General features: G+C 38.1%; 1 protein-coding gene across 1 annotated transcript in view; it reads right to left on the bottom strand.

Annotated features, from left to right (window-relative positions):
- Positions 1-15787, bottom strand: part of SUCLG2 (succinate-CoA ligase GDP-forming subunit beta) — a 275266-nt gene that overhangs the window by 113918 nt on the left and 145561 nt on the right. The window contains exon 7 of the mRNA XM_044253200.1: positions 8724-8820. Coding sequence (XP_044109135.1) covers positions 8724-8820 — 97 coding nt within the window. The remainder of the gene's footprint in view (positions 1-8723; positions 8821-15787) is intronic.

The raw sequence follows: 15787 nt of genomic DNA, 5'->3' as shown, positions 1-15787 counted from the left end.
CTAAATAGGGTTGGACTGGAATACAACCACGTCCATTCATTTACATATTTCTATGGCTGCTGTCCCAAGGCAACAGCAGAGATGACTCATAATTGAGACTCTATGGTCCTTTACAGAAAAAAGACAGCCAATTCCCACTAAGTCACACTTCTCATGTTGTAATAGTCACAGGTATCATACTTATTACACCGAAAGAGAAACTTAGGAAAGTGTATCTAATGGCCTGAAAATAAAAGAGCATAAGGGATGAAATAAACAAAAAGTTGCAGCTTGCACAAAAGGAGTAGATTAGTCCTTGAATATTGATTCATTCTTATATGCTTATTCCCCCCTGTAAGACCTGTCCAAGTACACTTTTAGAATGAGGGTGTTAAAAATGGATTGATGGCTATGTCAACAGTGGGGCAATAAAATAAACTTGCTTGCTCAAACCTTAGCTTTTTCATTTATTAAAACAACAAACTACACGAAAATGTATTTTTCAAGGTACCGAACTTGGTTCAGACATAAGATATTCAATGTCACATTAATGAAACCTCAATTCTATAGAAAATTCATCTTAAACAAAGGCCATTCTGTGTACAAATTGGGTGAAAAAACATACCTATTAATATTTATAAAACAATTTTCACCATCAAAAGTACATTGTTACATGCTTGATAGATTATACAAATGAATTTTCCTTCTGAACAAATATCAAAGACAGCTGCGGTACTTATATTCATCGGGAGTTTTGTTTTTTTGTTTCGTGGTGTGGGATTCTGTGAGCTGCTAATTCACCAACCTAGATGAAGAAACTGACTGGCAGTTAGCAGCCTCTGACCCTAGAGTTTTAACAGAAGAATGTGCTACAGAATTAAACAAAAGAAAAATACATTTCAGAGGGGAGACTCACACATAAAAGAAACATAAAAACAGCAGGAAATAAGATTGTCATAATTAGTTTGAAAAATAATCTGTCTTCAAGCAATGTACTGCACTTGATTTGTGATAAATAACCATAATATGCTACTGAAATGCACCTTGCCGTGATGGCCTTAAAATGCTGATACTTTCAAATTAGTCCCCTTTCCATTAAATATTGATGTTCCAAGAGTTGTATACTTTTTAGAACTTTTTTTGAGTTGCTGCAAAATAGAAAATAGATGTGAGGCGGGAGGGGGATTTGGTGGAAGGTAGAGAACTGAAAATGTTCTTGAAAATAGTGTCTTGTGTATAAAGAGAGAAACAGAGAGAAACACCCACCAACAACATGGGCACTTGCTAACACGAAGCAACAGGGTGGCTATTTAGGGAAATTAATCTGAAGCAAGAGGGATTTGATGTGCGAGTTAACTTTGGATCACTCAGCCTTAGTTCTCATAGAGTCTTGGCCAGGTAGTCACTGTTTTAAATTGAGTTTCATTCCAATAGCTTGGTGAATGGATTTGGGCTGAGCAGGAATTCTTAATCTTGGGACTATTGGTAGGTTAGGTGAGATCGTTGCCTACTGGGGGTAGGGGTGTGCTGTGTACTGTAGGATGTTTAGCAAGATCCCTAGCCTCCACCCACAAGAGGCAAGTAGCATCCTGCACACCCAATTGTGATAAACAAAAATGGATATTAGCAAGACTCAGTGTTGGGATCACATGCAATCACTGTGTTGTATACCTGAAACTAATATAATGCTATATGTCAGTTATACCTTAATACAAACAAACAAACAAACAAAAATGTCTGTAGACATGGCCAAACATCCCCTGAGGGGACGATGTCTACCCTCCTCATTGAGAAACACTATTTTAGAGATACCAAGTCTGGCTGAAAGTGGGAAGAAATGGAATAGAGCATAAAATATCACAGCGGCTTGTAAAACAGATGAATGAACGGATAGGTAGATAAATAATGATAAAGAAAACCCTGATTTAATTAAAGGTTTTTTAAAAAAATTATTTAAGTAATCTCTGCACCCCATGTGGGACTCAAACTCATGAACCTGACTGAGATCAAGAGTCGCATGCTCTTCTGACTGAGCTAGCCAGGCACCCCAAGAAAACCTTGCTTCTAACTTGGTCACATGTTTTTGTTTTTAAGATTTTATTTATTTGACAGAGAGAGAGAGATTGAGCACAAGCAAGGGGAGTGGGAGAGGGAGAAGCCGGCTCCCTGCTGAGCAGGGAGAACTTGGCCACACATTTAATGAATTAATTCTGGCAACACAACTGGACAAGGAAAAAGAGTTAATTTCTATTTAATTAACAGCTTATTTTCATTTCAATAAAATGTAGACCATTCTGGTAGTAGACATGTGACTCTATCCCTTATTCCATTGAGAAACTGTCTTCTCTTATACATGTGATTCCAGCTCATTGGCTGGCCTAAATACAAATACGGGATCCAAGTAGGGCCAATTAGAACCATTTGAAAAGATTGCTGCGTGGTTGCCGGAAGAGAATGATGAAAAATGGAAGCCATCTTAGCTGTCCCTCCAGAGAGCCTGGCTGACGAAAAAACACCAATTCAGAGGCAACCAGGCTAGAAGATCAGGGCTTCACGCCTTCAACCAGCCCACTCCCTGTTACATGAGGAAAGTAAGTATCCTTACCTGACCTGGAAGCTTCTTAACAAAAACTAGACTGATGTTGGGTTTTTGTCACTAACAACCACTATAATTCTAATAGTTACTAAACTACATACAGTCAATAGTGCCAAATTATATTCTTTGAATCAAATTATTAATCACATTGTTAAAAATAATTCTGGGACTGCATTTGTTTCGCCATATTAAAAATTTCCCATAGGTGACCAAGCAGCATAGACGTTATCAAGATCATTGTTTTTCATCCAACTGAGTATTATCTGTTGTGCAACTATACGACCAGTCACGTGGATTTAAAAAAAAAAATATATTCCTCATTAACCAATGGAAGACAGAAGAAACTCTCTTAAAAAGAAGCTTTGCAATAGAGAAGTTTAAAGTAAAAATGTTTATTTTTTTATAAGATTTTATTTATTTGACAGACAGAGATCACAAGTAGGCAGAGAGGCAGGCAGAGAGAGAGGAAGGCAAGCAGGCTCCCACTGAACAGACAGCCCGTTGTGGGGCTCGATCCCAGGACCCTGGGATCATGACCTGAGCCGAAGGCAGAGGCTTAACCCATTGAGCCCCCCAGGCACCCCCATAAAGTAAAAAAATGTTTAGTGTGATGCCAAGCTCCTTAAACTTCTAAATTAAGTCATTATTAAATCAAATTTTAATGTGAAATGTTCTATGTTCTGCTCTTACTGATCTAAATGGAAAAAAATTAAATATTCACATTATAAATATTAAGATTATTAATACTGTTAGGATATAAATGACTTTTTTTACAGCTTCTAAATAAAGGATTGCTTTAGGGGATTGTGACAATGATGAAGATCAATTTATACATTTGGTCATTAATCACTGTTTCCTAATTGGGTTTAATTTTGACTACTGCTCATTAGAGTTATAAACCAACACACTCATTTAATTGTGATTATAATTCAATAGCTGAACTTTTATGGTACAATGAACAAATTAATAGCTAAAGATAATTTTGCTCTTAAAAATATCACATAAGACTTATGCTTTAATGAACCAAATACACAAAATGTATTTTATGATGATTCCTTCAAAAAAGCTCAAGAATTTTCCTTTCTCTTGATAATTAAAAAGAAAACTTCAGATTTCATGAGGTTTTACAAATACATTCTAGGAAAAGTTTCTTGCACCCTTATTGCCTGCATCAGACTGCTGTCTGTGACTGACAATTTACCAAAGGTTTGAATGAAAGTAGTTTTACAGCCTGACTTTTAACCAATTCTTTGGCTGAATTTCCTTTTTAGATACGAAATAATCAGGTCACTTGTGAATACTAGTTTGAAAAGCAAACCATGACTTTGAAGAACTTATACTCAACTTCCCTCCCTTTTGTTTCTTGGATTTAATTAACAGCCACTCGATGCAGAGTGAATTCTGACTAATTTCTACTTAGCTGGAAACTACGTATAGGTCACGCTGATAAAAATAAATTACTAGTTTAAGAGAAAAAAGGTAAAATAGCAGTCTTGCATATAAAAATCAACACACACTGTACTGAGAGAGACACAGGTTCAAATCCCAGCTCCAGTAATGGGATGCCTATGGAAGAGTCACATTAATTTTTAATCCTCTATAAAATGGAGACAATAACTCCACACTTTTTGGGATTGCTACAAGTAATAAGAAAGAATATATATAAAAGCTTATCACAGTATGTGTCATATGAATTCAAAACAGTTTTCTTCCACTTCACTTCTTCTCTATATAAAGTACTAATGATTTTATAGTCAAACAGAATTTTTAAAAATATTTATGAATAAAAGGTAGTTTGCTTATAAATAACCTACCACAGATATTTATCTGGTGGTCACGTGTGCAAACCATGAAATATGTTCTTTTCAATGGCTTCCTAAACATTACTATTTGTCGGTCCTAACCTAAAATTTAAAAAAATAACAAAAAACAAAAAATAGACAAATAGATTGAAATCCATACCTTTTCTGGAATACTCCCTTTTTTTAGAGCTATCATCTAGTTTAACTTTAAAAAATTAATTTTTCAATTTTTTAAATGTATTCATTTGAGAGAGCGCATGCGAGGGAGCAAGAGTACCAGCAGGGAGAGGGGGAAGCAGACTCCCCAATGAGTAAGGAGCCTCACATGGGGCTTGATACCAGGCCCCTGAGATCATGACCTGAGCTGAAGGCAGATGCTTAACGGACTGAGCCACCTAGTTGCCCCTAATTTAAGTGTTTTTACATGAAAATGGAGAATTTATTAGACAAATACAGGGGCCTCCATCAGAAATGCCACAAGACTCGTGGAAGAAGATCAGGACTGTCTTTCATTCGTTCCAGTGCAATTGGTGATGATTATAATTTTAAGCAAAGCCTTAATTTTTGTATGGAGTTTTACTTTTATTGTTGTTTTTACTTTCAATGTCCATTATCTTATTTGATTTTCAGAAGGATAAGAAATAATAATATAATCATAGCTAATGTTTTTGTACCTCTTACCATCTGCCAAGCCTTGTTGTAGGAACATTAATTATTCTCACAACAATCTTCTAAGGTAGGTACTCTTATTATTGTCCCCATTGTGTACTTCCAGTATAGCTAACATACAGTGTTATTTTAGTTTCAGGTGTACAATACAATCAGGTGAGTTCTATGCATTACTCAGTGCTCATCACAGTGAGCAGACTCTCAATCCCCTTCACCTATTTCAGGTATCACCACCCGCACACACACATACACTGACCTCCCCTCTGGCAACCACCTGTTTGTCCTCTGTATTTAAGTGTCTAGTTTGTTTGTCCCCTTTTTGTTGTTGTTTATTAGTTTTCTATCTTAATTTCCACATATGAGTGATATCATACGGTATTTGTCTTAGTCTGCCTTATTTTACGTAGTATGATACACTCTAGATCCATTCATGTTGCTGCAAATGGTAAGATTTCATTTTTATCACTGAGTCATATTTCACAGTGTGTGTGTGTGTGTGTGTGTGTGTGTGTGTGTGTGTGTGTGTACAGACCACTTCTTTATCCACTCATTTATAGATGGGTACTTGGGTTGCTTCCATATATCTTGATTATCATGAGTAATATAGCAATGAATGTAAGGGTGCATATATATTTTTGAATTAGTGCTTTCATTCTCTTTGGGTAAATAAATATCCAGTTATGGAATTCCTGGGTCATATGATAATTCTATTTTTAATTTTTTGAATAACCTCCATTGTTTTCCATGGTGGTTGTACCAGCTTACGCTCCCACCAACAGTGCACAGGGGTTTTTTCCACATCCTTACAAACATTTGTTTCTCATGTTTTTTATTTTAGCCATTCTGACAAGTATGAAGTGATATCTCCTTGGGGTTTTGATTTGTTTCCCTGATGAAGATATGTTTAATATCTTTTCGTGTGCCTGTTGGCCATCTGTATGTCTTCTTTGGAAAAATGTCTATTCATGTCTTCTGCCCATTATTAATTGGTGTTGAGCTGTATAAGTACTTTATATATTTTGGATATTGACCCCTCATCAAATATACCATTTACAAATATCTTCTCCCATTCATTGGTTGTCTTTTTGTTTGGTTGATGGTTTCCCTTGCTGTATAAAAGCTTTTTATTTTGATGTAGTCCCAATAGTTTATTTTAGCTTTTGTTTCCCTTGCTTTGAGACGTATCTAGAAAAATGTTGCTACAGCCAATGTCAGAGAAATGACTTCATGGGCTCTTTTTTAGGATTTTTATGATTTCAGATATCACATTTAGATTTTTAATCCATTTCAAGCTTATTTTGGTATAAGGTGTAAGACTGTGGTCCAGTTTCATTCTTTTGCATAGAAGTTGTCTGGTTTTCCCAAAATCATTTGTTGAAGAAACTGTCTTCCCATTGCATTTTCTTATCTCCTTTGTCATAAATTGACTGTATAATCATGGGTTTCTGTTCCATCGATCTGTGTATTTATTTTTGTGCAAGTGCCATATTGCTTTGTTTACTATAGCTTTGGGTTATATCTGGAAATCTGGGATTGTGATGCTTCCAGTTTTGTTCTTTTTCAAGATTGCTTTGACTATTTAAGGACTTTTGTTTCTCCATACAAATTTTAGGAATATTTTTTATAGTTTTGTGAAAAATGCTGTTGGTATTTTAATAGGGATTGCGTTATATCTGTAGATTGCTTTGGGTATATGGACATTTTAACAATATTTGTTGTCCCAATTCATGAACATGGAATGAATATCTTTTTCCATTTATTTGTATCATCTTCAACTTCTTTCAACAATGTTTTGTAGTTTTTTTTTTGAGTACAGGACCTTTCACCTTGTTGGTTAAATTCATTCCTAGGTATTTTACTATTTGGTGCAATTATAAATGAAATTATTTTCTTAATTTCTCTTTCTGCCATTTCATTATCAGTGTATAGGAATGCAATGGAGTTCTTTATATTGATTTCATATCCTGCTACTTTACTGAATTCCTTGATCAGTTCTAGCAGTTTTTTGGTGGAGTCGTATTTGGGTTTTCTATGTGTAGCATCATGTCAACTGCAAATAGTCAAAGTTTTACTTCTTCCCTTCCAATCTGGATTTCCTTCATTTTTGCCTCATTGCTGTGGCTAGGACTTCCAGTACTCTGTTGAATAAAACTGGTGAGAGGACGTCCTTGTCTTGTTCCTGATCTTAGAGGTAAAGCTCTCAATCTTCCACCACTGAGTATGCTACTAACTAGGGTTTTTCAGAGATGATCTTATTATGTTGAGATATGTTCCCTTTAAACCTAGTTTGTTGAGGGTTTTTATCATAAATGGATATTGTACTTTGTCAAATACTTTTTCTGCATCTACTGAAATGATCTTAAGGGTTTTATCCTTTCTCTTATTGATGTGATGTATCATACTACTTAATTTACAAATATTGAACTACTCTTCTGTCCCAGGAATAAATCCCACCTGATCACGGTGAATGATTTTTTTAATATATTATTGAATTTGGTTTTCTGGTATTTTATTGAGGATTTTTGCATCTATGTTCATCAGTAATATTAGCCTGTAATTTGTTTTTTTTTTTTGGTGGTATCTTCATCTGTTTTTTGTGTCAAGGTAGTGTTGGGCCTCACAGAATAAATTTGGAAACCTTCCTTCCCTTTCTAACTTTTGGAATAGTTTGAGACAAATAAGGTATTAACTATTATTTAAAGGTTTGATAGGATTCACCTGGGAAGCCCTCTGGTCCTAAACATTTTTTTGTTGGGTGTTCTTCCTGGATTACCCGAGAAGAGGACCTAGATCTTATTAATGTCAGGGACTGGTCTGTTTTGTGCCTGACATTGAATGTATACACAAACACCAGTCACTTCGCTCTACAAGACAGTTACCATTTTTACCACTCTTTTGGATTAAAAACAAAACAAAAACCAAACTCTAAGGCTTAGCCCAGGTCTGAGGCCAGGATACGGCAGGTCCAGAATTTGAACTCAGTCCCCTTTGTAAAGCACCATACTGTGCCCGCTTTGGACTGCAACTTGGTTGTACTTGCAGGGAGCAGATCACCCAATTTACCCAATGGTAAATTTGTATTCACTGATGGCCCACAACATGCTAGACAGCATACAAGACACTGGGGGTGAAATGTGCTAAAAAAGATAAGGTCCATGGAACTTCCATTCCATGTATCCCAGTCCTAACCACCTGATACCCCACCCTCTACCACAAAACACACATAGATTCACAAACTTTTACTATCAAAATAATGGGAACTTATCGAATACCAGCTTTCAAGCATTTCCAGCTCCCTAAAATCAGGTGCATTCATTACACTCCAATGCAGAGGCTTCTGTTGCTACCCAGGATTTTACCTCAGTACAAGCAAGAAAGGCCCTGGAAAAACAAGGGAGTGTCGGTGGATGGATGTTTCTAAATAAAATAAGAAGGCGCTTTCCCCTGAGGCCTGGCATGGCGACGCAAACCAACTCCAGGGCTGACGTGTTCAACTGCAGGACGGGAGCGTCTGAGACCACGGCCGAAAATAAATTAATGAAATGAATGCAAATCTGCTGCTACAGTCTTTTGTCCAATTTAATTAATAGTTTGCATAAATAATCATATTCATTTGTTACTGTTGTTCTTGCTGGTGGTTTTTTTGTTTGTTTTTTTCTTTTTCTTTTTTTGGTTACCTTGTCCTTCTGGGGTTTCACCAAAGGGATTCACTTCCACTTGAGTTGCATCAATTTTCAGGAAGAGATTGTACAGCTTCTTAATTTGATCTGCAGCCTAAATGGGATCAAGTACAACAAAATTACACCAAAGCAGTAAAAGAACATTTATTTTGCCGGATTAATGAAACCTTAAAAATAGCAAGTCATGTCTTTACGTTCAGGTAGGTTCTCTGAAGGGAAAAAGAGAAAAGCACAATTATTTTAATTTCCACTGCTATTCATTAGAAGGAACTGCTCAACTTTCCTCCAGACACCAGGAAAGACCATTATCAGGAAAACAAAAATATTTTCAGTCTGGTCTAAAAACGTTATTCTTTTTGTAAATCATCATGTCCCTATTAGCTGAGCTACGCTGCAGTACGAGCCACAATCATTAATACAAACAAGCTCCATTTAAGTAAAAGGTAAACATGATTGTGAGAGTTTATAATGACCATGTTTTCCTTATTATGCTAGAATAAAATAGTTATTACATTCATCAGTCCAAACCTATAATCTGGAAACGACAGTTATGGAGTATCTAATGGAAACTGTGGCAAGCCAAGAAGATGAAAGTCCTACATGGTAGAGTTAGGGAACGGCACAGTTCAAACTAAACAGTTTGTCCTGAAGGCATAAACCATAAAGAACAACAATATCCAGAGTCTCCCTGATGTTATGCCCTGACTTCATTTTTCCTGCTGCTTGAAATTCACTCACTCATTCATTCTTTTCAACCAACTTTTACGAATGGCATCCGTCACAGCATGCTGGCATTGTGTGAAGTGGGGAAAGGGGAAGTGATCATGAATGGGGGCTTGATAGGACCCTGGAAGGCTCACACCTAGACAGAACTTAGCCTGTGCTGCAACTCAGTACTGCTATGCGTCCAGGGCTCGGTGCTGGGCATGAGTTTCATTCTCAGCTCCACCTTCTGGTCTAGCCATCATTCTCCCTTGGCAATATTTTCGCTCATTGTTCCAGCCTTGCATCTTTGCCCTCAGATCCATTTCTGGCTTTTCCCCATCCCTACTCTGGGTATCAGGGGAGCTGACACTTGTAGACTGAGTTTCCAAGGCTTCTGGGCTGGATGGCTTCCAGCTCAGTTCAGCCAACTGGAAGCAGTGGTAGAGATGAGAGGTGGGAGAAAGGGAAAAGCTAGGGTCCTTCCACCCTTCTCTTTCTGCCTTGCAGAAGCATCCTCTTCTCTGGTTTTAGCAACCACCAGAGACCCACCAGAGGTTCTACCTTCTGGATCCCATGGTGCAGTAACCACTGCCTCACTTCACTTTGCCAGCATGCAGGGAGCAACAAATTTCTTGTTACGCTTTCGCTCTACCTTGCCTCTCGGTCCACCCCCAAATTTCTCAACCCTGAAATTTCGCACCATCTAACCAATTCCCTAGAACAAAGTCCCACTGTGGTGAACACTGAGAGAGCTCTCTTTGTTCCAGTATTGACTGAAGAGCTCCTGGAAATGAAATTCATGTTGTCTTCACTTATTTTATGTATATTTATAAACTTTCCTAAATCCTGGTTTGAATCCAGGTCTCTACAGATAGACAAACACACAAAATGGGTAAGATTGAATATTTTTTTAATATTGATTTTTTTCTGCCTAGATAATGTATGTCCATGATATAAACTTCCCAAGGCATGCAAGAGTCTCCCTCTAAACCTTCCCCGGGCTGCCCAGCCACACGGCTCCCCGTGGCTCATCCTGCAGCAGCCATCATTCATACATACATACATACATACATACATACACACACACATCGTACTCACTGATTCAATGACAGGTATATGCATAGTCTCCATTTGCCTTTTTAAAAAAAAAAACAAACTTGGTTCTATACCCTATTTCTTTACTTAAATGATTTTTTTTTAAAGATTTTATTTATTCATCTGACAGAGATCACAAGTAGGCAGAGAGGCAGGCAGAAAGAGGGGGGGAAGCAGGCTCCCTGCGGAGCAGAGAGCCAGAGGCAGGGTTCGATCCCAGGACCCTGAGATTATGACCTGAGCTGAAGGCAGAGGCTTTAACCCACTGAGCCACCCAGGCACCCCTATTTTTTTACTTATATGATTTTATAAAGCCTTCATCAGCAACACAAATAGAGTGATCTTATTCTTATACGTGACCACATAATACCTTACGTGAATATATCATAATTCATTCAGCCTGTCTCTTAAACAATAGTCATTTGGTTTCCAACCCTTTGACATTACTTAAAATGCAGCCTTTTCTATCTCTGTATGTGCATTATACATGTGATTAAAAATCTGTAGGATAAATTACCCAGAGTAGAGCAAAAAAGGGGTGTGGAAATTTTAAATAATAAACAATCATTTTATTATTCTTGGTAGACACTCTCCCTAGTTTCCCAGCCCGCAACTCAGTATCAGAGAAATTGTTTTTCTATGCACAACATCAGCTATCTCAATCCTTGCCAGTAGGCCAGGTAAGAGTGGGTATCTCATATAGATCTTTGATTGGAACTGCTCTTACTATTAATGAATTTGAGCTTTATTCAATATTCTTTATTAAGAGACATTTGTTATTTCCTTTTCTCTGAATTTTGCCCATTTCTCTGTTGCGATTTTAGTCTTCTTTCTCACTGAGTTATAAGAAGCGTTTTTACATGTCAAAGTTAGCTCTTCATCTCATATAAATTGCAAATATTTTTCTCCTTTAACATTTGCCTTTCATCCATGTGTCTGTTAATTCTGCCACATGGAATCTGGTAATAATAATGTCACTCTTTTCTTTCATGGCTTCTAGCTTTAGGTCAGACTTTAAGAAGGCTGGTCCTACCCTGAGAGTGGAAAAACAATTTTCCAATTTTTTCAAATGCTCTAAGATTTCTCTTATTACGTGTTTACTTTTTTTTTTTTAATCCAAATGTATTTTATTTGAGCTAGTGTAAAGCTGATAAGTCACTCACTGCAAAATAGATTTGTATTTTTAGGGATTTTCTAGGCCATCGATACGAGCTTGCAACGTAAGCCACAAGAAAGAGGCACACTGTCTGTCCTGGGCATGGGGGCACCAACTGGACCTCTACAGCCTCTGCACGGAGTCAACAATAGATATTGGCTCAATCAATGATTAATAGTAAGGAGAAACCCTAAAATGGAAAAAAAATTCTGGGAGCATACATATACAAGGTATTATCCCAGGTACTTTAAAATTTTCTTCTTTTTTAAAATACACATACGATTAAATGCGTACTATTAAATCTCAATCTTTTTTTAAGTGTACACTTTGGCAGTCTCCAATCTATTCACAACATCACCAGAAAAACTCCAGAACATTTTCATCCTGCAAAGCTGAAATGCTATACCCATCAAATAACAACTCTCCATGCTCCCCTTCCCTGATCTGACCATTCTACTTTCTGTCACTAGGCTTCTGATGAGTCTAGGGACCTCATAGAAATGGAATCATGCATATACTTATCTTTTTGTAACTGGCTAATTTCACTTAGCACATTGTCCTCAAGCCTCATCCACACCTTGTCAGAACCTCCCTTTTTTTCAAGGCCGAACCACCTTCCAGTGCATGTAAATACCACACTTGGTTTATCTATTCATTTGCCAGTGAATACCTGGGTCACTTCAAAACTGAAGCCTGTATCAACCAAGCTTACCATGAGACCTGAATTTTCTAAACATGAATGTCATTTTAATTGTGCACTAACACAGCATTTGGCTTATAGTCACCATTATAACTACTTATTACCATACAAAGACAGACTCCAAACACTTTTTTGAGCAGGACTGAAGCATGATTAGATTTATGTTGTAAGATCTCTAAGGGAAATGTGTTATAAAATCTGTGTTGTACCATCTAATTTATTTATATTTTAAATCTTTTTTAAGATTTTATTTATTTATTTATTTATTTGACAGACAGAGATCACAAGTAGGCAGAGAGGCAGGCACAGAGAGAGGAGGAAACAGGTTCTCTGCTGAACAGAGAGTCCAATGTGGGGCTCGATCCCAGGACTCTGGGTTCATGACCTGAGCCGAAGGCAGAGGCTTTAACCCTCTGAGCCACCCAGGTGCCCCTGTTCTCTCTAAAAGGGAGAACCAGCCCAGCTTGGAGACTGAACGTACCTTATTCCAGATGCCATCCAGTGAATGGCTATAAAGGCTACACAGGAAAATGTGTCAGTCTGAGCAGGTGTAATAATAGAAAATGGCAGGCCCTGGGGCAAGCTGAGGTTAGCTCCACAGCTTTCTAAACATGTTCAAATTTTTAAAATAAATTAAACACAAGTCAAAGAAAACATTCTGCTGTTTACCTTATAGTCAGCCAGCTTCCTACTGCCACCTACTTCCTCAGTTCAAAACCACACTGTACAGAAAATTTGTTTTCTTTTCTTTTGCCACCAATTAATGTTATTTTAAGGTTTGTTAAGCAATTGGAAAAATTAAGATGCCTAAAATCAACTATCCTTTGAGCCATATGAACAGAACCCTGACAAATTTACAAGTACCTTCAAATACGTTTTAGCAGGTTAAAATTTTTAGAAATATTTTCGTTTTATTCCAGGAACTAATATCATCAACACTCACAGTTTTTAAAGCCAGCCAGGGGGACAAACCGTTCTCAGATGCACTAGTGAATTATTTATTAACAGCACCCATCAAATCTTTTCATCAGCTTAAATACTAAATAAAGATGCATATTGGCAATTCATGGTGTCTGTGTTTTCAGAAATTAATAATATAGAGTATAACTAAGACACACTTGAGAAATCTGTGAATTTTTAGTCATTTTCAGCTTCCCTGTGGCTTTAGTCTTTTCAACCGATTCCTGCTGAAATGAATTTTATCAGGAACACATACTTGGTAGTTTCTGTGCAAGGTGGTACTTTTTGTTGTTGTTATTAAGTCTAATGTGAATATCTTGTGTTCACAGACAACAGGCATGAGTTACAGGAAAGATATTAATAACTTTACAAAATGATCATGCTATAAGCTGTTCATCCATAAGAGCTCTGCCTCCAGATGCCTAAACCATGTGCTCGATGAGAATTAAGTGACTTTCAAGGTCACACTGAATCTGAGGGGGCTCAAAGATACCATTTCTTGATCAAAGGATCAGTATTTGTTGCTCATTTAAATGTCTTCTCTTCTGGGGAGCTTCCTTTGCTTACTGGACACCGGCTTTCTGGAACATGTCGCTGACCTCTGTGGCTTGAGAACGCTTCCCAAAGCAGAGGCTCCCAATGTACCACTCCAGCACACATATATTCTCCTTTCTACTGTGCAAATATAATCAGCTGTCTCCAGGTGAACAAATTCCAACACACCTACAACAGATCATCCTTGCTGTCCTTCACACTCCCTCTCCCTGTAATTGCTGCCAGCAGCTGACCGCTGTTCTGTGAGCCCCTGGAGAACAATGGCTATTTCTCATCATCTCTGTTTCCCAGGGTCCAGCAGAGTCAGCAGCACCCAGGCAGCGCTTGCTCCAACTTTGCTGAGCAAATGAAGATTTAAAGCCTTTCATGTAGTGGGTGACAAACCAGGGGTTGTGAGGGGGAGAAATGAATTAAAAAATGTCTTTCCTCGACACATTCAGTTAAAAATACAATGACATTATAGTTCCTAATGAGCCCTGAGAACTTGCATGTTCATCGTCCTTCCACAGGTAATTCATTTAAAACCTAGAGTGTTTGGGCTACTGAGGAAACATGATTCAAGCATTTAAGAGCTATGACTCTTAAAGTTCTCTTACTACAGCAGAAGGAAGAAAGTATCTTCGGGCATACCTAATACCGTTAGTGCCTTTTCTAAAATTCTCTGTTGTGTTCACCTCCGGGGCTGTCAAGCCATGGTGTCGGTGGATTTGCCCACTGCAGACTTTTTGTCCTGCCCTTAAAGCTCCCCATCACCAGCTCCCTAAGAGACTGTGCAAAGCGGACATCCAGGATGTGCTGTTGCACTTATTCATGCATACGACAAATGTTTCTAGGGCACCTAATGCATCTGCCAAGCACTTTGCTGCCAACGCAGCAGCGAGCAAGGCTGACAAAGTCCCTTCTGTGGTGTAGGTAAGGATCTGCAAAGATGAATGCAAATCAGTAGAGAAACAGAGATGTGCAGAGGCATATGGAGGAGGGGAGTGGGGCGATGAGGAACATTCTGGAGCTTACTGCAGAGCAGCGTGGCTAGAACATGGAAACCATATGGCAGAGTGGTCTTGGGGATCACCACCCCTACACAAGACACCCCACAATAAATGTCCAGTGAGCAGCTGAGCTAGTTAGTGACCTCATTCTCAGGGGGTGAATCCAACCCTGCAGCCCGTCCTCAAAAATCTACCATAACCTCCTTTTAGCAGGTGACTAACTTGGCATCTCCTTGACAGTCTGGGAATGACAGTTAGTTCCTCTACCTATCCACAGAGTCTTGGCTCTCTCTCCTACTAAGTTTTGGTTCCAGATGTTCCTGACCCTTCCACCATCTTGAACTTTTTGCTTTCCAAGGGAGTCTTTCGTCCCAGGTTCAAATAAGTGCTATCCTAATTTAAACACACATATTTGTGAAAGTCTCTGCTTTATCCTTGTATGACTTGCCTTATTGCCACCCTTAAGTTCTGAGAGATATAATAATCAAAAGAAAAACTAAAGACAGAAAGAGAAGCATGTGAAATCTGTTCTTTTTATTTTTTTAAGATTTTATTTATTTATTTGACAGAGAGAGACATAGTAAGAGAGGAAACACAAGCGAGGGGAGTGGGAGAGGGAGAAGCAGACTTTCTGCTGAGCCAGGATCCCATGCAGGGTTCTATCCCAGGACCCTGGGATCATGACCTGAGCCGAAGGCAGATAGATGCTTAATGACTGAGCCACCCAATGCCCCTGAAATCTGTTCTTTTAGAGGAATGTTGCCCAAATAAATTAAAGGAAATGCTCTGTAACCATCTGGAGCCCCAGGGGAACATAAACACACTCACACAGACACACTCTAACACAGACACACTCTCTCTCACATATACATACACACGGGATCTAGGGTTACTAAGGTGG

Source organism: Neovison vison, chromosome 6, assembly GCF_020171115.1.
Source record: "Neovison vison isolate M4711 chromosome 6, ASM_NN_V1, whole genome shotgun sequence".
Classification (NCBI taxonomy): domain Eukaryota; kingdom Metazoa; phylum Chordata; class Mammalia; order Carnivora; family Mustelidae; genus Neogale; species Neogale vison.
This window is presented reverse-complemented; position numbering and strand designations above follow the sequence as displayed.